Raw genomic sequence first — 24,943 nt, 5'->3', positions numbered from 1 at the left:
AAGTCCCCAGTATAGTATAAGTATAGTCATCATGCCTGTACATTGGGTCTTTAAACTTATTCATACTCACATAACTATAAATGTGTACCCTTTGACCAACATCTCTCCAATTCCCCCACCATCCCAGCCCCTGGTAACTATCCTTCTACTCTCTACAACTATAACTTTGATTTTTTTTTTTTTTAGATTCCACATACCATATATGGAATTTTATATATATATATGATACATCTTTATCTATTCATATGTTGGTGGACACTTAGGTTGTTTCATATCTTGCTATTGTTGAACAATGCTGAAATAAACATGGGAGTATAGATATCTCTTTGATATCTTGTTTTCAATTTCTTTAGCTTTTTTTTTTTTTGCGGTACACGGGCCTCCGGACGCGCAGGCTCAGTGGCCATGGCTCACAGGCCCAGCCGCTCTGTGGCACGTGGGATCTTCCCGGACCGAGGCACGAACCCGTGTCCCCTGCATCGGCAGGTGGACTCTCAACAACTGCACCGCCAGGGAAACCCCTCTTTAGCTATTGACATCCAGAAATTGGATTGCTGCATAATATGATAGTTCTATTTTTAATTTTGAAGGAAACTTCATACTTTTTTCCATAGTGGATGTACCACTTTACATTCCCATCGACAGTGCACAAGGTTCTATTTTCTCCACATCCTTAACAACATTTGTTATTATTTTTTTGATGATAGCCATTCTAACAGTGTGAGTTAATATTTCATTGTGGTTTTGGTTGCATTTCCCTGATAATTAATGATGCTGAGAATTTTTTCATGGACCTGATAGCCATTTTTATGTCTCCTTTGGAAAACTGTCTATTCAGTTCCTCTGCTCATTTTTTAATTGAATCATGGTGGGTTCTGCTATTTACCTGTGTGAGTACTTTGTATATTTTAACCCCATATTAGATATATGATTTGCAAATATTTTCTCCATTCTGTAAGTTTTCATTTTCTTGGTGGTTTCCTTCTCGGTACAGAAGCTTTTATGTTTTGATGAAGTCTCACTTGTTTATTTTTGCTTTTGTTGCCTTTGCCTTTGGTGTCAAATCCAAAAAGCTTTGCCAAGACAACTGTCAAGGATCTTGCTCCCTATATTTTCCTCTAGGAGTTTTACAGTTTCAGATCTTGAATCTGTTTTTAATTCATTTTGTGTTGGTTTGTACATATGGTACAAGATAGGGGTCCCATCTCATTCTTTTGCATGTGATTGTCCAGTTTTCCCAACACCATTTATTGAGGAGACTATTCTTTCCCCATTGTATATTCTTGGCACCTAGTCATAAACTAATTTATATGCATTTGTTTATTTGGGGGCTCTTTATTCTCTTCCATTGATCTATGTGTCTGTTTTTTTTGTTTGTTTGTTTTTGTTTTTTTGCGGTACGTGGACCTCTCACTGTTGTGGCCTCTCCCGCTGCGGAGCACAGGCTCCGGACGCGCAGGCTCAGTGGCCACGGCTCATGGCCTAGCCGCTCTGCGGCATGTGGGATCCTCCTGGACTGGGGCACGAACCCGCGTCCCCTGCATTGGCAGGCGGACTCTCAACCACTGCGCCACCAGGGAAGCCCTATGTGTCTGTTTTTATGCTGACATTATGCTGTTTTGATTACTATAGCTTTTACAATATGTCTCATATTGAAGCCTCCATCAGGTACATTTTGACATTGGGGCCCAGCTCCTGTCTCTGGAAGTTCCAGTCCACGTGTGTATCCCTTCAGGAAATAGAACTTGCTCATTTTTCTGAGTTTTGTCTTGGTAAATGCCTAGCATTCTCGTTCTGTCACAGAAACAGGGCTCAGCCATGCCCAAGACCAAAATCAGGTTCCCTGGCTGATGCCTGGTTTCTGATACCTATAGATGCCCTTTGGCCTCCTGAGATTTCTCAGCATTTTTCAAGTAAATCCACCATTACCATGCCCCTTTACCATAGGGTTTTTGTTACCAACTATTTTCAAAATGTTTTAGTCAGCCCCTATTACAAGGAGAGTTTCCTTGTTCTTATCAGCCCCAATAGGTATGAGAGTCCTTGGTCTATGCCTTATCTTAGAGGTTAAGTGGGCAAAATCTACCAAATCTAAGAAATGGCAGTTTTACAAAGGTTCACCTCATTGTCTTCATGCTCAAGAGCTAATGACTGGAGGGGATTGGACTGCTGCTGTCCTTCAGAAGAAGTGCCATATTAACCTAGGAATGCAGTTTTAATGGCAGTCCCATTAAGAAGGATTTGGGGATTTTCAACACTTCTTGAATCATTTCATGCAAAGCTCATTTCATTAAAAAAAATATTGCCATTATCTGTGGGTTCAAAATCTGGTAGATATTGACCAAGAGCCAACCTGGGAGTTGTGAGGCTCAGGGAAATACCTTTGTCTTATCAAAAAGGAAAAATACATACATATTCTTTTTGTATTTTCCTAAAAGTTGCATTTATTCTTCTAATCATTACAGTAATGAAAGAAATAATTTATAATTGAATCACACTGAGGTTAAGTATTCCCAAAATATAGGAATATTTTTCCAGTCCATAATGTCATAACTGGCAATTCTCCCCTTTAAACTGACCCTGTTTGTGGTAGCTCAGTGGTTCTCAATCCTTGCAGACCCAATGCCTTATTTTTTATTGCAAATATTTGGCAACATTTTTACCATTCTAAAATAAAATTCATAGATAATACAACCCTTCCATACATGTAATGTTCTAACTGTAATATAAATGAGTAGTGAAAGAGAAAGTTATTTATAATAAAATATATGTATTTCTGTGTAAATGCTCAGACATGATCACAAAAGGAGACAAAATGAGGCAGTCTGATGTTGGCACCTATATCTAATATCAACCTGAATACTACAACTACAAATATTGTTTACAGGTGTGTTATGTTGTTTGTTAATGTCACAGATGATATTGACATTGACAATGTGATTTTCCAAAGGAATGAACAATTCTTGTTAAAGTTCTGAGGAAAACAGAGTAAAATCTTTCCTCAATATCTATGGTAGCTACATTTCTGGAAATTTCAGAAAATTAAAACCATACCAAGAAAATACTATGTGTTTATGAAAACTGAATAAAACCTAACTAACTGCTCTGATTATTATGAGCATATGTTTCAATTCACAAATGTCTGGAAGAACATTCAAAAACACAGCAAGACCTGATAATTTTGAATTGTGTGCAAGGCAGGGTGTCTAGCCTCTGACCCCAGCCATCAAATGCCAGTGGTGCTCTCTTATAATAGTGTTATCCAAAGTGGCCTGAGAGGCCAGTGTCACCCCCACTCCTGCATGAGATTCACTTGTAAAGCAAATAGAGACAAAAAACTAGCAAATTGAAATTTTTTGTTTATTCTGTAAATATTAATGAATAAGATATTTTATATATTGCATTTCTATATTTGGGATAGTATTTCTTATAGGTCCACAAAAATAGGCCCTTTATTATAATATCTGATAATACAGAGAAAAGCATAATTGCCAGACCTCAACATAATTTAAAGTCTGGAAGAGCAATACAATCTACAAGCTAACAGATATTATGACAGTAAGATATGGATATATAAGAAGAGAAATGATGTAATTTTCATAAATAATTTTTAAATTTTTAAAATATTTTACTATAATTATTTTCTTACACATTTTATGGGTGTAACAAATTTTCTCACAACTTTTTTGGGTCTTAGAAATTTTCTTACAAATATTATGGGTCAAATGAGAAGGAAAAAACTAAGAAAAGGTGGGAAAAGAAGACAAATAAGAAATTTAAAAACTATAACTATAACTTAAAAAGAAAGAAAGATGAATAAGTGAAGGTTTAAAGCAGGAAAAAATTTGGCTAAGTCATGTATGTATGTTGTTGCTTTTTCTTCCTCAAAATTAATTTATATGACTCAGCAATTTTAGTGATCATAAAACCTCCAGGGGTATTTCTTATTCATCTGATAAATTTGTGGATGCATAGAGTATAACAAATAAAGAAAAATCTTTAAATCCTGAACATTTATCTTGCTGGGGAAAGAAAAAAGTTACCTTAATTCATTCCGTTCTTCTCTTCCTACCATGAATTGCTTCAGGTTCAGAAGGCTCAAATATGAAACTGGATCAGTTCTTCGGAAAGTTTCAAGATTGTGAAACTTTGAGGGAAATAGTAGAAATATGGGCACAAGGCAAAAAAATCCATAAGCCTGTGTTTCAATTTAGCAGCCCCATCTCATAGCCTAAATTAATGGTTTTCCCATATATTTCTCAAGAGTTCTTTTTTTTTTTACAATATTGTTTTTAATTAATTGAAGACACAACTTTAAGGGTGAGAGGGAACTCTAAGATTTCAGTATAACTTTGTCTGCAAGGGAAATCTAAATTGTGGCCCAGGATATCTAGAAATCCTCCAAAAAACAGAAAGGGGGAAAATTAAATCACTTCCCTTGGGAACTCATTTTAATGCCTAGCAGCATATTGGTCAGGAATATTGTCTAAGTTACAGTTTCACCATTTTTTAGATATACTCAGTAAGCTTTTAAATGATTTTTGGAGATATTGAGGGAGTTGATCCCATGTCCTTAAACCAGACCTTTCAAAGGACAAATCTAGAAAATTATTATAGCAGAAGGCCACAAAGAGATCTGTTTCTCTTGATGTCTAGATAAGTGACTTCCCACCAAAGTTATGGTAATCTAAAAAAGTTTTTTACTACTCTCTCCCCTTATCTGTTTTTTGTGAGGGTGTGAGTTGAATAGTCATCTCATCTGGTTAGCCAAATAGAGTTTGTGTCTTTGAAATGACCATGATCAGGATTAATTTACCTAAGGTTAAGTGGAATGAAAAGAACTAGAGGGCTGAGTCCAATCCAAAGCCTAAGAAAAGACCATGTTTCAAACTGAGGAAACTAAAATAAGCTAGTAAAACTCAGAAACCATTAGACCATGGTACCTGGATGGGCCAAGTAGATATTTTATATTGGAAAATAATGCAGTATTGCAACACCAGGTAAATTGAACATTACTAGTCTTTGTATATGTATCATTCAGAGATGGTAGGAATTAAATAAGGGCTGAAATGAAGGCTCTGACATTTTATAGTCCTTTTATTTGGCTGTATTAAGGCATGGTTTTAATCAAGTAATGAAATAACTATTCCTGTTTCCACTCTCAATATTAAGGAAGTAATTCTGAATACTATACTTTGTGGTTAACGGCACAAAAGGCAATTCCATAGGTCAATTATCTTTTGCTTAAACCAACGGCTTCCCCCAAGAACAAAGAGCAGCAAATCAAAGCAGCTAATCGCTGTTACACTCAAGAAGATTTCATTATAAAATGCAACATTGTCATTACAGTCACTTGAATGTGCCACAGTGTACAAGTAATAGATCCTAAAGAACTGGTAGGGAAGGAAGCAAATAAGAATGACGCCTATAAAAAGCAGGTTTTTCAACTGGGCCCAGAACTCCTGATGGGATAGTAAGGAGTGGTGTAGCTTCCGCACCATCAACACAATGATGATGCTCTGGAGGACCAAGAGAATCACTGCAATAACTATGACGATAATGGTTATCAAATAGTTGATGACTTGCACATATGCATAAACAAGTTCTTTCTGGAATTTAAAACAGTGGTATGTGTCATAACCCTCATGAATTCCATACTGAGAAACAACCAGGGGCACCACAATGATAATCACAAGTAGCCACAGGGCAGTACTGGCAGCCACAGCATGCAGTTTTCTGTAGAATTCCACTTTGTCCTTGTGCTTGAAGAAGATGAGGTACCTGATGGCTAGGATCACAACGTAGAACAGGAATGTGAGGTACATGTGGATGTGCAGCATGGCGCTCACAAATTTGCAGAAGGGCAACCCAAATGTCCAAGTGTGCTCGATGAGGTAGGTCAGGCGAAAAGGCACTGTCAGGAGAAAAACACTGTGGACCACCACCAGGTTAATGACTGCTGTGGTGGTCACAGACCGGGTGTTCATTTTCACCAGCTGGAACAAAATGGAGATGATGCCCACCAGCCCTCCAAAGAGCACTATGAAGTAGAGCCTGGTTAAATGGGGTGACCTTATAGGGTTATTGCAGGAGGAACTATTGTGGTCAGCCATACTTCAGGAGTCACCTGGAAGAGATAAAGCACCAGTATAACTAACCAACTTCCAGAATTTTGTTCATATTTTGTTCACATTGCACTGGCAATGTGACTTTGTCATTTATCTGTTTACATGACGTAAGCTTTATGTGCCTTAAGAATGAAGATTATTGTCATATGCATTTCTGTGTACTCTACACTGAAAGCACAGTTAAGTCATTGATTCTTGACCTTTAATGGTTAAAGACCTCATCAAGAGGTCTGTATATCTACACAGTAAAAACTATTTGCATAAAACTGATTGCAGACCATTTGAAGCTGATACATGGACACTATTACTGTAGCAACCACTGGGGGAAAACAAATCTTAAGATGGACAGAAAGATGAGTGGGTGCATTAAATACGTGGAATATTTTTTTCTTTTATGTATCATTATCATTCTCTAATTCCTTCCAGCTCATCAGCAAATGATCCAAGAATATTTATGCTTAATTCCTTTAGGATGCTGATGAGTTTGGCTAAAAAACTGGCTAAATCAAGGCAGCAGCAAGCAATAGGAGGGTATATCTGAGTTTCTCATCACAGTTATATTATCATCTAAAAGTGAGACCTTGGCTAAGTTTTTATCATGGGCCCCACTAAGAATATAGCATGTCTCCTAATTCTCCCATTCCCCCACCTTTAAATTCATAAAAGAACCACTATCATTTTTCCTCTGGACTCCTGAAAGATTCTTTCCCTATACAGTCTTGGGCCCTTCTAATTATTATCCACATTCTAATTTATTATTTACTAATTAATAAATATAGTAAATAATAAAGACGTATTAATCTAAATACTTATTAATCTTTACTTACTCTAATCAGGACACCTCACTTTCTTATTTAAATTCCTTCAATGGCCTCCCATTTCTTCTAAGGTAGAACTCAAAATTCTTGCATGTTTAGAATGTTCTGAGTTGTGGCAAAATCTGATCCCTTGAGACCAGATTCAAGAAATAATCTAGAGATGAAATTGACAGGATTTGACATGAGTTGTATATTGGGAAATGAAGGGAGAGGAAGTGTCTCAGTCACTCTCAGATTTCTTACTTGAACAACGGGGTGATAAGAGGTCTGTTTACTGATACCAGGGAAACTGAGGCTCAAATTTAAGGAAGAGCAGTAGTTGAATTATGCACTTCATAATTATGCACTTTGTAACATGTTTGCAATTATTCATTTTTTAATATCTCTTCATACAATCAAACTTACCTAGCAATAAAAATGAACCAACTACTGATAAAATACTGATGAATCGAAAAAGCATTATACTAAATCATATATTCTCAATAGGGTAATATTGCCCCCAAGGGGGCAAACGTTTGTTCTGGAGGTGTGAAAAATCTTACTTTTACTGTATAAAATACAGATATACATATAGTACATAAACAGACAAACAGTATATCTGTGGCATTAAAATTTCATAAGAGGGAGAAAGATAATTAGGGAAATAGGTCTAAAAAGGCTCTTTAGAAGGGCAATAATAAAGTTGAGAACACTATACTAAATAAAAGATGCCAGCCACAAAAGACTACATGCTGAATGATTTCTTTTTCTAAGCAATCACAACTAATGTGACAGATCAGTGTAGCTCATGGCCCAGGTTGCAGGGGAAGGGATTAACTTCAAAGGGGCCTGGGGTAATTTATGGGATGATGGGATGTTTTATATTGTGTTGGTTACAATTGTAGTTATTTGTCAAAGCTCATTGAATTGTACACTTAAAATTGGTGAATTTTCTTGCATAGAACTTATACCTCAATAAGACTAATTAAAAAATAATAATAACCTGGCCCCAGAGAGCCTCTACTTTCCTGGGTATGGAATAGAATTTCCTTGCAGCCGACCTTAAAACTTGCCTCATGTTATACTGGTTCTGTGTGATGTGTACTCTCTGTACTTGCCTTTTATTTTTCTCTGTAGAAAAGTAGTTCCATCAGGTAAATGTGAAATTATACTGTGTTCATATCTGATTCAAGGATGAATAAGTTCTGCTCATCATTTTTTCAGCTATTTACCTAGAAGGACCAGCTTCTAAAAGAAGAAAATATGATCAGTTGCATATCATCTATCTCAAGTCCTCCTTCCTTATCACCAACTGCCATGGTCTCTCTCTTTCAGATAGAAGAAGCTCATGTTAAATCTCTTCTATGTACCAGGTACTACATGAGATGCTTGCCTGAACATAGTCTCATTTGACCCTCAAAGCAGTCCTGTGTATTGTATATGTATCACTATACTGATTTTCAAATGAAGAAACTGAGCCCCAGTCTGGATATCATTTGCCAAGTTTTCCAAAGTCTCTCTCTCTCTCTCTCACACACACACACACACACACACACACACACACACACACGCATGCACGCACACACACTCATTATTGTAAGTCATGGAGAAGCACGTGTGCATCTCCTAAGCCCAAGCTTCTAAATCTTAACATAAGAAGGGGGGAGGCCATGAAGAAATTTGGTTCTACTCACATAGCTGTATGCCAGTATATCTTAAAAGCTGCTTTTCCTTCTTTTTTTTTTGGCCGTGCCATGTGGCATGTGGGATCCCAGTTTCCCCAACCAGGGATCAAACCTGCGCCCCCTGCACTGGAATCACTGGACCACCAGGGAAGTCCCTGTTCTTCTTTCCTTTTGGATTTCTTATTTTCTTATTCCCTTTACTTAGTTTACAGCAGATCCCATAAGTTAGCTCATTCAACATCCATTCTAACCTTTTCTGGTCTGCCAGAAAATTTCTGTACAGATTTTTTGCAGTTATAGTGGTTGTATGTGAACTAGTTTCTGCCAGTTTGTTGCACTACTGCAAAACTTGGAGGCAAAGTGAAGGATATCAATGTGGAGAGAGTTTAGATCATTTGGCAAGACAGTAATGGAAATGTCTGGTTGCTCTGGGACAGCAATCGCACAGGTCTCCAGAGCTATACATCATGAATTTCAGGAAGCAGTAGTTAGTGATGTTTCTGCTATTAATCCCATGGTAGTATTGAATATTTTTCTCTACATGGAGCATGTCTTTGTAGCAGCCAAGCCTGGTTCCCAGACATTCCATGATATTCTGTAAACTGTTACCTTCTAATAAACACCTTCTGCTTAAACCAGCTAAAGTGGGTTCTGTTGTCTGCAACTAACAACCCTGATATACCCGGTTAATTCCTATGATCTTTTAAGAATCAACTGAGGCATCATTTCTCCCAGGAAGCCTTTCCTAATATGCATTCTCAATTCAGATTGGATGTCATTCCTCTTTTGTCCCATGGAATGCACCAACCATGCTTACCTCTATTATAGCACTTATCACACAGACCATAATTCAGTTCTGCCTTCCAAACGAGACTGAGCAAGGAAGAATCCAGTTTTCCTTTGTATTCAAAGAATCTAATGAAGTTATTTAAATTAATGTAAATATTATCATTGAAAACTAACATACTTATAGTAGAGTGCCCTAATATGAGTATACAGTTCAATGAATTTTAACATAATAAACATACCCTCACTGAAGGTAATCACTATCCTGACAACTAAAACCACATAGTAGGTTTGTCTACTTTGAATTTTATATAAACTCAGTGTCGTTTTTTTGTGTGTATCTAGTTTAATTCACTCAACAATATGCTTTAAGATTCATTCATGTGTATGGTTTTATCTTATTTAGTATATTGTGTCATTGTATGACTATTTCACCATTTATCCAATCTATTGTTGATGGACAGTAGTGTTATTTCCACTTATAGGGCTATTATAAATAACGCTATAAACCATAAGCAAAACAAAAAGACAACCCACAGAATGGGAGAAAATATTTGTAAACAATGTGACCCACAAGGGATTAATCTCCAAAATATACAAACAGCTCATGCAACTCAATATCAAAAAGACAAACAACCCAATCAAAAAATGGGCAGAAGATCTAAATAGACATTTCTCCAAAGGAGACATACAGTTGGCCAAAAAGCACATGAAAAGATGCTCAGCATCGCTATTATTAGAGAAATGCAAATCAAAGCTACAATGAGCTATCACCTCACACCAGTCAGAGTGTCCATCATGAAAAAGTCTACAATCATACTAAATACTGGAGAGGGTGTGGAGAAGAGGGAACCCTCCTACACTGTTGGTGGGAATGTAAATTGGTACAGCCACTATGGAGAATAATATGGAGGTTCTTTAAAAAACTAAAAATAGGGGCTTCCCTGGTGGTCAGTGGTTGAGAATCTGCCTGCCAATGCAGTGGACACGGGTTCGAGCCCTGGTCTGGGAAGATCCCACATGCCACGGAGCAACTAAGCCCGTGCGCCACAGCTACTGAGCCTGTGCGTCTGGAGCCTGTGCTCTGCAACAAGAGAAGGCCACGACAGTGAGAGACCCGTGCACCGCGATGAAGAGTGGCCCCCACTCGCCGCAACTAGAGAAAGCCCTCGAACAGAAACGAAGACCCAATACAGCCAAAAATAAATAAATAAATAAATTTATTTATTTTAAAAAACCCTAAAAATAGAACTACCATACGACCCAGCAATCCCACTCCTGGGCATAGATCCAGAAAAAACCATACTTCAAAAAGACACATGCACCCCAATGTTCTTTGCAGCACTATTTACAATAGCCAAGACATGGAAGTAACCTAAATGTTCATCGACAGATGAATGGATAAAGAAGATGTGGTACATATATACAATGGAATATTACTCAGCCATAAAAAAGAGTGAATTAATGCCATTTGCAGCAACATGGATGGACCTAGAGATTATCATACTAAGTGAAGTAAGTCAGACAGAGAAAGACAAATGTCATATGATTTCACTTATATGCGAAATCTAAAAAACGAACTTATTTATAAAACAGAAACAGACTCACAGACTTAGAAAACAAACTTATGGTTACCAAAGGGGAAAGGATAAATTAGAAGTTTGGGATTAACATATACACACTACTATATAAAAAATAGATAATCAACAAAGACCTACTCTGTAGCACAGGGATTTCTACTCAATACTCTCTAATAACCTATATGGGAAAAGAATCTGAAAAAAGAGTAACTATAAGTATATGTATAACTAAATCACTTTGCTGTGCACCCAAAACTAACACACAATTGTAAATCAACTATACTCCAATATAAAATAAAAATGAAAAAAAATGCTACTCTGAACATTCTTTTTTTTTTAATTAATTAATTTATTTATTTATCTTTGGCTGCATTGGGTCTTTGTTGCTGTGCTCGGGCTTTCTCTAGTTGTGGCAAGTGGAGGCTACTCTTTGATGTGGTGTGCAGGCTTCTCACTGTGGTGGCTTCTCTTGTTGCAGAGCCTGGGCTCTAGGTGCCTGGGCTTCAGTAGTTGCAGCACGTGGGCTCAGTAGTTGTAGCTCTCAGGCTTTAGAGCACAGCCTCAGTAGTTGTGGCACACGGGCTTAGTTGCTCCTCGGCATGTGGGATCTTCCCGGCCCAGGGTTTGAACCCATGTCCCCTGCACTGGCAGGCGGATTCTTAACCACTGCGCCACCAGAGAAGCTCTGAACATTCTTATAAATATCTTTTGTGAAAATAAGCATTGCTGTTGGGAATTTACGTAAATGTGAAATTGATGGATTGTTTGGTATGTATATGTTCAGTTTCAGTGAAAACCGCAGTTTCTGAAATAAATTCCCACTAACAGTAGATGAGAGTTTCAGTTGTTCCACAACCTCGAGAACATTCAGAATTTTCTGTCCTTTTTGTTTTTACCATTGTAGTTGATATAGTTGTATTGCATTGTGCTTTTAATCTGCATTTACCTAATGAATAGTAAATATGAGCACATTCATAGGTATCTGTTGGACACTTGCATATCCTGTTTTGTGAAGTGCCTTTTGAAAGTCTTTCACATTTCTATTTGGTTGTCTGCCTTTTTCTTATTGATCAGTAGTAGTTCTTTATGTAGCCTAGATATTACTCCTTTGTTGGAGATATGTATTGTAAATATCTTCTTCCACTTTCCTTTCATTCTTTAATTGTTATCTTTTGATGAACAGAGCATCTAATTTTTGGTATTACCAATTTGTCAAATTTTCCTTCAGTCAGCACTTCCATGTTCTTTTAAGGAATCTGCCTACTCAAAAGTATTAAAGATAGTATACTGTGTTTTCTTCTATTTAACTTCCTTTTTTTAATTTTTAGATATACAATTCATCTAGAATTGATTTTTTTTAATATAAAGTAAGGTAGGAGACCATGATTATTTTTTCCCATATAGATAACCAATTGACATGGAATTGGAAATACCATCCTCACCCACACTAAACTGTGTCATAAATCAGGTGACCACATATGAGTCAATTTAGCCCATTTTTAGGTCTCCAGTATGTTCCACTGGTTTATTGATCTATACATGTGCGAATACCACGCTGTCTAAATCACTGTTGCAGTATAGTAAGTTTTCATAGCAGGTAGTACATTTTTTTTAGCTTTCTTTTCCTTAAGATCACCTGAGCTATACTTGACCTGCATTTCCATATAAGTTCTGGAATCTGCTTTAAAAAAGTCTAGTGTTTTTAATGGATTTTCATTAAAATTGTAGATACCGATAACTTCAGACAGATAGTAATAGCTTTTCAATATGTCTTCTAATCACTGAACGTAATATATCCCTCATGTTCTTTTTTTTCTAATTTTTTAATTATATTTTTTTGAATTTTATTTATTTTTTCATTCAGCAGGTTCTTATTAGTTATCCATTTTATACATATTAGTGTATATATGTCAACCCCAATCTCCCAGTTCATCCCACCACCACCCCACTGCCATTTTCCCCCCTTGGTGTCCATACACTTGTTCTCTACATCTGTGTCTCAGTTTCTGCCCTGCAAACCGGTTCATCTGTACCATTTTTCTAGGTTCCACATATATGCATTAATACACGATATTTGTTTTTCTCTTTCTGACTTCCTTCACTCTGTATGACAGTCTCTAGATCCATCCATGTCTCTGCAAATGACCCAATTTCGTTCCTTTTTATGGCTGAGTAATATTCCATTGTATATATGTACCACATCTTCTTTATCCATTCGTCTGTCAATGGGCATTTAGGTTGCTTCCATGACCTGGCTATTGTAAATAGTGGCTGTATCAGTTTACATTCCCACCAACAGTGCAAGAGGGTTCTCTTTTCTCCACACCCTCTCTAGCATTTGTTGTTTGTAGATTTTCTGATGATGCCCATTCTAACTGGTATGAGGTGATAACTCATTGTAGTTTTGATTTGCATTTCTCTAATAATTAGGAATGTTGAGCAGCTTTTCATGTGCTTCTTGGCCATCTGTATGTCTTCTTTGGAGAAATGTCTATTTAGGTCATCTGCCCGTTTTGGATTGGGTTGTTTGTTTTTTTTACTATTGAGCTGCATGAGCTGTTTATATATTTTGGAGACTAATCCTTTGTCCATTGATTTGTTTGCAAATATTTTCTCCCATTCTGAGGGTTGTCCTTTTGTCTTGTTTATATGGTTTCCTTTGCTGTGCAAAAGCTTTTAAGTTTCATTAGGTCCCATTTGTTTATTTTTGTTTTTATTTCCATTACTCTAGAAGGTGGATCAAAAAGGATCTTGCTGTGATTTATGTCACAGAGTGTTCTTCCTATGTTTTCCACTAAGAGTTTTATGGTATCCAGTCTTACATTTAGGTCTCGAATCCATTTTGAGTTTATTTTTGTGTATGGTGTTAGGGAATGTTGTAATTTCATTTTTTTACATGTAGCTGTCCAGTTTTCCCAGCACCACTTATTGAAGAGACTGTCTTTTCTCCATTGTATATCCTTGCCTCCTTTGTCATAGATTAGTTGACCATAGGTGTGTGGGTTTATCTCTGGGCTTTCTATCCTGTTCCATTGATCTATATTTCTGATGGTCTCCTTTCCTCTGCAGAAGCTTTTTAGTGTAATATAATCACACTTGTCTGTTTTTGCTTTTGTTGCCTATGCTTTTGATGTCACATCCAAGAATTCATTTCCAAGGCCAATGTCAAGAGGTTTTTCCCCTATGTTTTCTTCTAGGAGTTTTGTGGTTTAAGCTTTACAATTAAGTCTTTAATCCATTTTGAGTTAACTTTTGTGTGTAGTATAAGATGAGACTCCAATTTCATTCTTTTCCCTCCAGTTTTCCCAAGACCATTTATTAAAGAGACTACCCTTTCCTCATTGTGTATCCTTGTCAAAGATCAGTTGACATATATGCATGGGTTTATTTCTAGGTTCTCTATTCTGTTCCGTTGGTCTATGTGTCTGTTTATATGCCAATGCCATACAATTTGCATTACTTTGTAATGTATTTTGTATTACAGCTTTTTATGGTAGCTTTGTAATATGTTTTGAAATCAGAAAATGTGATGGCTCCAGCTTTGTTCTTCTTGCTCAAAATTGCTTGGGTACTCAGAGTCTTTTGTTGTTCCACATGAGTTTTAGGATTTTTTTCTCTTTCTGTAAAAAATGTCATTGAGATTTTGACAGGGATTATATTAAATCTGCAGATCACTTATGCCAATATGGATTACTATGAGTAGTAATTATAACAATATTAATTCTTTCAGTCTATGAATGCAGAGTATTTCCACTTATTTCTGTGTCTTAATTTCTTTCATCAGTGTTTTATAGTTTTCAGTGTACAAGTCTTTTACCTCCTTGGTTAAGTTTATTCCTGAGTGTTTTATTCTATTTTATTCTCCTATTGTTAATGGGTTTGTTTCCTTAACTTCTGTTTCAGATAGTTTATTGTTAGCTTATTGTTAGCTTATAGAAATGCAACTGATTTTTGTATGTTGATTTTGTATAGTGCAACTTTAATGAATTCATTGATTAGTTCTAACAGGTTTTTTTTTTAAGGTTTTCTACATATTAGATAACATTATCTGCAAATAGACATAATTTTACTTCTTTCTTTCCAATTTGGATGATTTTTATTTCTTTTTCTTGCTCTTTTTGCTTCTTTTTAATTGCTGTTTTAATTTCTTTTTCATTTCAGTACCGTGGTGAATAGAAACAGCAAGAATGGGCATCCTTGCCTTGTTCCAGATCTTAGAGGAAAAGATTTCAGTATTTCACCATTGATTCTGATGTTAACTATGGATTTTTCACATATGACATTTATTGTGTTGAGGTAAGTTCCCTCTACACATAATTTTTTGAGAGCTTTTATCATGAAATGGTGTTGAGTTTTATCAAATGCCTTTTCTGCGTCTATTTACATGATTGTGTGACTTCTATCATTCATTCTGTTAATGAGGTGTATCACATTGATTGGTTTATGCATATTGAACCATTCTTGCATACAGGGATAAATTTCACTTGGTCATGATGTTGGATTTTCTTTAATGTGCCATTGAATTTGATTTATTAATATTTTGTCAAGGATTTTTGCATACATGTTCATCAGGGTTATTGTGCAGACTCCCAGATGGTCTGCCTTAAATCCCAGCTGCTGCATTCTGCCGTATCTTTTGGCTAAGCTGTGCTGTGCACTCTCTCAGCCTGCCTGCAGGGGGCACACTCTCACTCACATCACTCCCAAGGAAACCATCTTCACTGTGGCCTAGGTAACACAATGAGAAAAGAGAGGTTAAAAGGCTCTTTCTTCCTAGAGTGTGTTCCTTTTTTAAAAACTCTCTTCCTCTTTGCCTCCTTCTACATGGCACTTTCTCTTTTTTGTTCTCTTGAAGACTGCTCCATTTCACACAATTGTCCTCCTCCACCAGGATGGCTCATCAGCTTTTGAAAGCCAAACAGAACTAGAATGGAGCCTAGAGGAAGAAGACAATGAAGCAGTAAAGGCTTTTGAGAGTCATAGGTAGTAAAGGAGATCAGATAGGGATTTGGGCCCAATTTCTTGGGGGGGGGGGTTGGAAATGTGTGTCCAAGAAGTATTCCTCTGCATGTGGGATATGACTCCAGTGATTAATAGAAAATTTTAATTAGTTGGCATAAAAATTTTATTTCTCCTCTCCTTCATTCTTTCTCAGAGAAGCACTTAATTCTCCTACATAAATGACTTGCTTGTAGCCGTGACTGTGTATGTCCACACTATCAGTCACTTTCCCACCTGTGTAGGGACATTGTGAGCAATGTCATATTTTTCTTACTGTCAAATTTCTTTATACAGTGGTTTACTTCAGTGACAATAGCAACATCAGTTCAACCAAAGTAAACAGATTTGTTTGAACCTAGATGGTTAAATGTTTCCTAACCTATTACTTTATGTGTTAGAGTTGGACACCCACAAAAAATAGGGGATAGCTCAAGTTTTTGCACAAAATTGGAATTTCAAAGCTTAAAAATCTTGGAAAGAAATGCGTTCATTTCAAAAACTTTGAACCACACAAAAATAGTAAATGCCATTCAGAAATGCTTCCAGTGCATCACTGTAGAATAATAGCTTGCTAATGAGAACAGTCCTACACTGGAAGAACCGAGAGGATGTCTGAGAGAAGCAGTAAGCTGTGTGACAGAGGGGCCTGGGAGACAAACACCACAGGCAGGACCTAGGGACCTGAAACAATTGAGCCACCACCCACAGTCATAGCGCTCAAGGGCAAGCTCAGTTGAGGGCTTTGACATGTGTTATATATAGAACTTGACAAGTGAGGTTCAGTAAACACTTGCAGATAATATATACTCTCTTATTAAACGAGAAGTTCTCTTTCTTCACCTGGATGTCAAGTTTAGATGCTATGTGTTTGGATTTTTTAATATTCAGGCTTAGGTTTGAAAATTTGCCCTGTGCTTTGGGACAGACATTTTGAAGAGGAAAAAGCCTGAAACTTAGAAGACACCTGGATCGAATGTTTGAGACACACTAGTTATTATTATTTAAAGACTCCACCTCACACCCAATTTTTGTAGAAAAAAATAATGTGAGCACTAGCCCAATATTTACTGCATGGTAAGTGGCCAGTATATCTGTAGTGATTGAATGAGTTAGTGAAAGAAAAAGAGAGAAATCAAGAAAAAGGGGGATGGAAAGATAGAGAAGGGAGAGGAAAAAAGAAAAGAATAAGAAGGAGGAAGAGGGGGAAAAGAAGAAGGAAGACGAGGAAGACAGGCTCTAAGGTTCCCAGCCAGCCATGCTGTCATCACTTGCAGGCCTTGAGCTGACTAATATCTTCCTGGCATCGAAGTCTTTCTACCTGGAAATAATACAAATATATTTATTTACTCACTTGATTGTCTACTATAATATGAACTTTTTGCAAAAGAGTGCAGCTGACCTCTGTAAGACCTGAAAGTAAGGGCTATAGTTTCTGCTTTCAGGGAGATGATCCATTATGAATACAAGGAGCCAGGGAATTTTTTATTTTATTTATTTATTTTTTTTTAATTTAATTTTATTTTTTTTATACAGGTTCTTATTAGTCATCAATTTTATACACATCAGTGTATACATGTCAATCCCAATAGTCCAATTCATCCCACCACCCCACCACCCCCCGCCGCTTTCCCCACTTGGTGTCCATACGTTTGTTCTCTACATCTGTGTCTCACTTTCTGCCCTGCAAACCAGTTCATCTGTACCATTTTTCTAGGTTCCACATAAATGCGTTAATGTACGATATTTCTTTTTCTCTTTCTGACTTACTTCACTCTGTATGACAGTCTCTAGATCCATCCACGTCTCTGCAAATGACCCAATTTCGTTTGTTTTTATGGCTGAGTAATATTCCATTGTATACATGTACCACATCTTCTTTATCCATTCGTCTGTCAGTGGGCATTTAGGTTGCTTCCATGACCTGGCTATTGTAAATAGTGCTGCAATGAACATTGGGGTGCATGTGTCTTTTTGAATTATGGTTTTTTCTGGGTATATGCCCAGTAGTGGGATTGCTGGGTCATATGTTAATTCTATTTTTAGTTTTTTAAGGAACCTCCATACTGTTCTCCATACTGGCTGTATCAATTTACATTCCCACCAGCAGTGCAAGAGGGTTCCCTTTTCTCCACACCCTCTTCAGCGTTTGTTGTTTGTAGATTTTCTGATGATGCCCATTCTAACTGGTGTGAGGTGATACCTCATTGTAGTTTTGATTTGCATTTCTGTAATGATTAATCATGTTGAGCATTCTTTCATGTATTTGTTGGCTATCTGTATGTCTTCTTTGGAGAAATGCCTATTTAGGTCTTCTGCCCATTTTTGGATTGGGTTGTTTGTTTCTTTAATATTGAGCTGCATGAGCTGTTTATATATTTTGCAGATTAATTCTTTGTCTGATGATTCATTTGCAAATATTTTCTCCCATTCTGAGGCTTGTCTTTTCGTCTTGTTTATGGTTTCCTTTGCTGTGAAAAAGCTTTTAAGTTTCATTAGGTCCCATTTGTTTATTTTTGTTTTTATTTCCATTACCCTAGGAGGTGGATCAAAAAATAGCTTCCTGTGATTAATGTCAAAGAGTGTTCTTCCTATGTTTTCCTCTAACAGTTTTATAGTGTCCAGTCTTACATTTAGGTCTCGAATCCATTTTGAGTTTATTTTTGTGTTTGCTGTTAAGGAGTGTTCTAATTTCATTCTTTTACATGTAGCTGTCAAGTTTTCCAAGCACCACTTATTGAAGAGACTGTCTTTTCTCCATTGTATATCCTTGCCTCTTTTGTCATAGATTAGTTGACCATAGGTGTGTGGGTTTATCTCTGGGCTTTCTATCTTGTTCCATTGATCTATGTTTCTGTCTTTGTGCCAGTACCATATTGTCTTGGTTACTGTAGCTTTAGAGTATAGTTTGAAGTCTGAGAGTCTGATTCCTCCACCTCCATTTTTTTCCCTCAAGACTGCTTTGGCTCTTCAGGGTCTTCTGTGTCTCCATACAAATTTTAACATTTTTTGTTCTAATTCTGTAAAACATGCCATTGGTAATTTGACAGGGATTGCACTGAATCTGTAGATTGCTTTGGGTAGTATAGTCATTTTCACAATATTGATTCTTCCAATCCAAGAACATGGTATATCTCTCCATCTGTTGGTATCATCTTTAATTTCTTTCTTCAGTGTCTTATACTTTTCTGCATACAGGTCTTTTGTCTCCCTAGGTAGGTTTATTCCTAGGTATTTTATTCTTTTTGTTGCAATGGTAAATGGGAGTGTTTCCTTAATTTCTCTTTCAGATTTTTCATCATTAGTGTATAGGAATGCAAGAGATTTCTGTGCATTAATTTTGTATCCTGCTACTTTACCAAATTCATTGATTAGCTCTAGTAGTTTTCTGGTGGCATCTTTAGGATTCTCTATGTATAGTAACATGTCATCTGCAAACAGTGACAGTTTTACTTCTTCTTTTCCAATTTGTATTCCTTTTATTTCCTTTTCTTCCCTGATTGCCATGGCTAGGACTTCCAAAACTAAGTTGAATAATAGTGGTGAGAGTGGACATCCTTGTCTTGTTCCTGTTCTTAGAGGAAATGCTTTCAGTTTTTCACCATTGAGAATGATGTTTGCTGTGGGTTTGTCATATATGGCCTTTATTATGTTGAGGTAGGTTCCCTCAATGTCCACTTTATGGAGAGTTTTTATCATAAATGGGTGTTGAATTTCATCAAAAACTTTTTCTGCATCTTTTGAGATGATCATATGGTTTTTATTCTTCAGTTTGTTAATATGATGTATCACATTGATTGATTTGTGTATATTGAAGAACCCTTGCATCCCTGGGATAAATCCCACTTGATCATGGTGTATGATCCTTTTAATGTGTTGTTGGATTCTGTTTGCTAGTATTTTATTGAGGATTTTTGCATCTATATTCATGAGAGATATTGGTCTATAATTTTCCTTATTTGTAGTATCTTTGTCTGGTTTTGGTATCAGGATGATGGTGGCCTCATAGAATGAGTTTGGGAGTGTTCCTTCCTCTGCAGTTTTTTTGAAGAGTTTGAGACAGGTAGGTGTTAGCTCTTCTCTAAATATGTGATAGAATTCACCTGTGAAGGCATCCGGTCCTGGACTTTTGTTTCTTGGAAGATTTTTAATCACAGTTTCAATTTCATTACTTGTGATTGGTCTTTTCATATTTTCTATTTCTTCCTGGTTCAGCCTTGGAACGTTATACCTTTCTAAGAATTTATCAATTTCTTCCAAGTTGTCCATTTTATTGGCATAGAGTTGCTTATAGTAGTCTCTTAGGATGCTTTGTATTTCTGCGGTGTCTGTTGTAACTTCTTCTTTTTCATTTCTAATTTTATTGATTTGAGTCCTCTCCCTCTTTTCCTTGGTGAGTCTGGCTAATGGTTTATCAATTTTGTTTATCTTCTCAAAGAACCAGCTTTCAGTTTTATTGATCTTTGCTATTGCTTTCTTTGCTTCTATTTCATTTATTTCTGCTCTGATCTTTGTGACTTCTTTCCTTCTGCTAATTTTTGGTTTTATTTGTTCTTCTTTCTCTAGTTCCTTTAGGTGTAAGGTTAGATTGTTCACTTGAGATTTTTCTTGTTTTTTGAGGTAGGCTTGTATAGTTATAAACTTGCCTCTTAGAACTGCTTTTGCTGAATCCCAAAGGTTTTGGATCATCGTGTTTTCATTGTCATTTGTTTCTAGGTATTTTTTTATTTCCTCTGTGATTTCTTCAATGATCTCTTGGTTATTTAGTAATGTATTGTTTTGCCTCCAAGTGTTTGTGTTTTTTACGTTTTTTTTCCCTGTAATTCATTTCTAATCTCATAGCGTTGTGGTTAGAAAAGATGCTTGATATGAGTTCAATTTTCTTAAATTTACTAAGGCTTGATTTGTGACCCAAGATGTGATCTATCCTGAAGAATGTTCTGTGCGCCCTTGAGAAGAATGTGTAATCTGCTGTTTTTGAATGGAATGTCCTATAAATATCAATTAAATCTATCTGGTCTATTGTGTCATTTAAAGCTTCTGTTTCCTTATTTATTTTCATTTTAGATGATCTGTCCATTGGTGTAAGTGAGGTGTTAAAGTCCCCCACTGTTTTTGTGTTACTGTCAATTTCTTCTTTTATAGCTGTTAGCAGTTGCCTTATGTATTGAGGTGCTCCTATGTTGGGTGCATATATATTTATAATTGTTATATCTTCTTCTTGGATTGATCCCTTTATCATTATGTAGTGTCCTTCCTTGTCTCTTGTAACATTCTTTATTTTAATGTCTATTTTATCTGATATGAGTATTGCTACTCCAGCTTTCTTTTAATTTCCATTTGCACGGAATATCTTTTTCCATCCCCTCACTTTCAGTCTGAATGTGTCCCTAGGTCAGAAGTGGGTCTCTTGTAGACAGCATATATATGGGTCTTGTTTTTGTATCCATTCAGGAAGTCTGTGTCTTTTGGTTGGAGCACTTAATCCATTCTCGTTTAAGGTAATTATTGTTATGTGTGTTCCTATGACATTTTCTTAATTGTTTTGGGCTTGTTTTTGTAAGTCCTTTTCTTCTCTTGTGTTTCCCACTTAGAGAAGTTCCTTTAGCATTTGTTGTAGAGCTGCTTTGGTGGTGCTGAATTCTCTTAGCTTTTGCTTGTCTGTAAAGCTTTTGATTTCTCTGTCGAATCTGAATGAGATCCTTGCCGGGTAGAGTAATGTTCGTCATAGGTTCTTCGCTTTCATCACTTTAAGTATATCATGCCACTCCCTTCTGGCTTGTAGTGTTTCTGCTGAGAAAGCAGCTCTTAACCTTATGGGAGTTCCCTTGTATGTAATTTGTTGTTTTTCCCTTACTGCTTTCAATAACTTTTCTTTGTCTTTAAATTTTGCCAGTTTGATTACTGTGTGTCTCAGTGTGTTTCTCCTTGGGTTTATCCTGTATGTGACTCTCTGCGCTTCCTGTACTTGGGTGGCTATTTCCTTTCCCATATTAGGGAAGTTTTCGACTATAGTCTCTTCAAATATTTTGTCAAGTCTTTTCTTTCTTCTCCTTCTGGGACCCCTATAATGCAAATGTTGTGCGTTTAATGTTGTCCCAGAGGTCTCTTAGGCTGTCTTCATTTCTTTTCATTCTTTTTTCTTTATTCTGTTCCACAGCAGTGAATTCCACCATTCTGTCTTCCAGGTCACTTATCCTTTCTTCTCCCTCAGTTATTCTGCCATTGATTCCTTCTAGTGTAGTTTTCATTTCAGTTATTGTATTGTTCATCTCTGTTTCTTTGTTTTTAATTCTTCTAGATCTTTGTTAAACATTTCTTGCATCTTCTCGATCTTTGCCTCCATTCTTTTTCTGAGGTCCTGCATCATCTTCACTATCATTATTCTGAATTCTTTTTCTGGAAGGTTGCCTATCTCCACTTCATTTAGTTGTTTTTCTGGGATTTTATCTTGTTCCTTCATCTGGTACATAGCCCTCTGCCTTTTCATCTTGTCTGTCTTTCTGTGAATGTGGTTTTTTTTGCACAGGAACAGGAACTTGCTTCTGCTGTCTGCTCTCTGGTGGATGAGGCTATCTAAGAGTGTTGTGTGCAGGGAATTTTTTATAAACAGCATCTATAGTATTTATTGCTGATGTTACTTAGATATGTCACCCAAATATCTTATTGTGTTTCCCCTCCCCAAAATATTATACCCTATTCATTCCCTTCTGCACACTCCTGAGGTCGAAACTCAAATTCCTTTTCTTTCAGGAGCCCTCTCTGGCCCCCTTATACATTCTCAGCTGCTTTCTCAAAATGCTTCACCTAAGTGTCTCATTCCTTCTTTCATTGCTTCATTAATTCCCATTTTAATTCTTTATTTTAGTCATTTGTGTATCTGTTTTTAATGTTGAATTTCTTTCAGAACTAACATGAGTGTTTTTTTTATAGTAGGCATGAATTTTTAACTGAATGTGTGAAATAATGGTTAAAAACCACCTTGACCTTATTAAACATATCCCTGAAAGGGCTGCGTTTGGATCTAATTCAGTAAGTGATGTCGCGATTTTAGAATAAACTGTGGGCCCAGGGCACCCTCTCCTAAGGAGCAGGGCTGCCTCCCCGGCTCTCTGTGAGCCACCTTGCCTTGGGCAGCGAGCTCTTCTTTATCTCTGTCATTGACCCCTGAAGCACAGCAAGAAGCCTGGCCTCAAACTCTAGTTTCCCTCTGCCTTCTCTCATTCTCCTACTTGTGGGGAATTCCCTGGTAGTCCAGGGGTTAGGACTCTGAGATTTCATTGCTGAGGGCCCAGGTCCCGGGTTCAATCCCTGGTCGGGGAACTAAGATCCCTCAAGCTCCCACAAGCCAAGTGGCAAAGAACAAACAAACAAACAACCACGCTTCCTTGGTTCCTTTTAGTGAAAAGAATGAAGTCTGACGCTTACCACACCACACACCGTACACACCATATAAGCCATTTGTAATCTGACCCCAACTTATATTTCAAAGCATACTTTTTGTCATGACCGCTCTTTCCTCACCCCACCCTCAGCTGATGCTCCAGACCTACAGGCCTTCTTGCTATTCCTGGAATGTTTTTTTTTTCATACCTACAAGTTGTTTCTTCTCTCTATAGACCCCAAATGTACAGTTTGACACAGGAGACTGAGGTCTAAATTATATCCTAAATGATTTTATTTCTGTTCTTAAAAACTCCCGCTTGTTTTCCCATTGCCTCTCAGAGATGTATAAATGTCTTAGCATGACATACTAAATCTCTCCCGCCAGCCTTTATAATTCTATATCCAGCCTCTCCGCCACTGGAGCACCAGGATTCCCCCATCTTCCCTGAAGAATTTCTTCATTGTTCTGCTCTGACCTCAACCCACACAGGAGAACTCTTCAGCTTTGCCTGAGGCTTGGCAGGGGCTATTTCCTTGAGTCTCACCAGTTCCCTTCCCCATGCTTTGCTCACAACCCTGCTTGGGCCCCAGTGGTCATTACCCATGGCCTGAGGCCTACCTCCATATCATAAGTAAGACATAAAGTGGCTTCTGTGGCTGTTTTATAAGGAATCCATGATGGAACCAACATTAGAGGCCAGTCTACGAGTTGAGAATCCTAAAAAAAAATTGTACAGTCCTACAAAATAGCATTAGGCAATCCATATCCTCATGAGTGCCTAGACTTCAGGTCCCAGGACCACCTCTCCTTTCTAGAAGTGCATCTATAATCTACTTTGGGATTTCTCACTTCGTTCAATAAAGAAATCATATTATTTTACATATCTTTCATCTAGTAGGTAGTTAATATTCTGAGATTAATAAAACATATCCCTCCCTGCATTTAAATCTCCTTCTGTCTAGTAGGGGAGAAAGAGGTACATAAGTTATTTACAACAACACCTACACCTACAGGAAAATGCCACAAGAATTCAGAAAGGGGAGTAATTTATTTAATGCAGTGGAGAGTGAAGGCATCAAAATGTAGCAGCAATGGAGTAATGCTTGGGCACAGATTTGTAACAGGTGCTGGATCTTGAAGGATGCATTCAAGTTCTAGATGCAGACAGAAAGAGGTAGAGCACTCCAGGTAAAGACAAGAGTCTGAGAAAAGGCATGGATGCATGTTCAGGGAATTACCGATAGTCTGATGTGCCAGGAATATTAGGTAAATGAGTAGAAAAATAGGTGAATATCTGTAGATGAAGCTTGTCTACTGAAAATTATAAAGATGTAAATTGTAAAATATCAAATGACATTTTAATATTTCAATTCCAAAAGCTTACTTTGGGCAACAGAATGGAGAAAGGATTGGAGGAAGGCAGGACAAAAAGATTAATACTGTTAGCAGGCTATTATGCTGATCATGTTTAAATATTATAAGGATTGGTGCAAGTTGACACCACATAGGAGAATTCAGCTCCAACGAACAAAAATTGAAGACTCAGGTTGGAGAGGACATTGCGTGCTTCACGTACATCCGT

The 24,943-nt window shown here is 37.0% G+C and overlaps 1 protein-coding gene and 1 long non-coding RNA gene across 5 annotated transcripts in view; one reads left to right on the top strand and one right to left on the bottom strand.

The window, feature by feature from the left end:
* Positions 1 to 3,346: 3,346 nt before the first annotated feature.
* The window catches only part of GPR141 (G protein-coupled receptor 141), a 186,881-nt gene continuing 165,284 nt past the window's right edge, over positions 3,347 to 24,943 (bottom strand). For all 4 annotated transcript variants that reach the window (XM_067746738.1, XM_067746741.1, XM_067746740.1 and 1 more), the window contains 2 exons: positions 8,044 to 8,173; positions 3,347 to 6,127 (listed from right to left, as the gene is read on the bottom strand). In XM_067746738.1, the coding sequence (XP_067602839.1) occupies positions 5,202 to 6,113 (912 nt within the window). In that variant the 5' untranslated portion in view covers positions 6,114 to 6,127; positions 8,044 to 8,173 and the 3' untranslated portion in view covers positions 3,347 to 5,201. The remainder of the gene's footprint in view (positions 6,128 to 8,043; positions 8,174 to 24,943) is intronic.
* Positions 8,104 to 24,943, top strand: part of LOC137229195 (uncharacterized) — a 176,189-nt gene continuing 159,349 nt past the window's right edge. The window contains exons 1-2 of the long non-coding RNA XR_010945589.1: positions 8,104 to 8,298; positions 15,138 to 15,272. This is a non-coding gene — a long non-coding RNA (uncharacterized lncRNA). The remainder of the gene's footprint in view (positions 8,299 to 15,137; positions 15,273 to 24,943) is intronic.

Source organism: Pseudorca crassidens, chromosome 8, assembly GCF_039906515.1.
Source record: "Pseudorca crassidens isolate mPseCra1 chromosome 8, mPseCra1.hap1, whole genome shotgun sequence".
NCBI classification, from domain to species: domain Eukaryota; kingdom Metazoa; phylum Chordata; class Mammalia; order Artiodactyla; family Delphinidae; genus Pseudorca; species Pseudorca crassidens.
The sequence above is the reverse complement of the archived record's forward strand: the minus strand, read 5'-3'. Positions and strand labels throughout refer to the sequence as shown.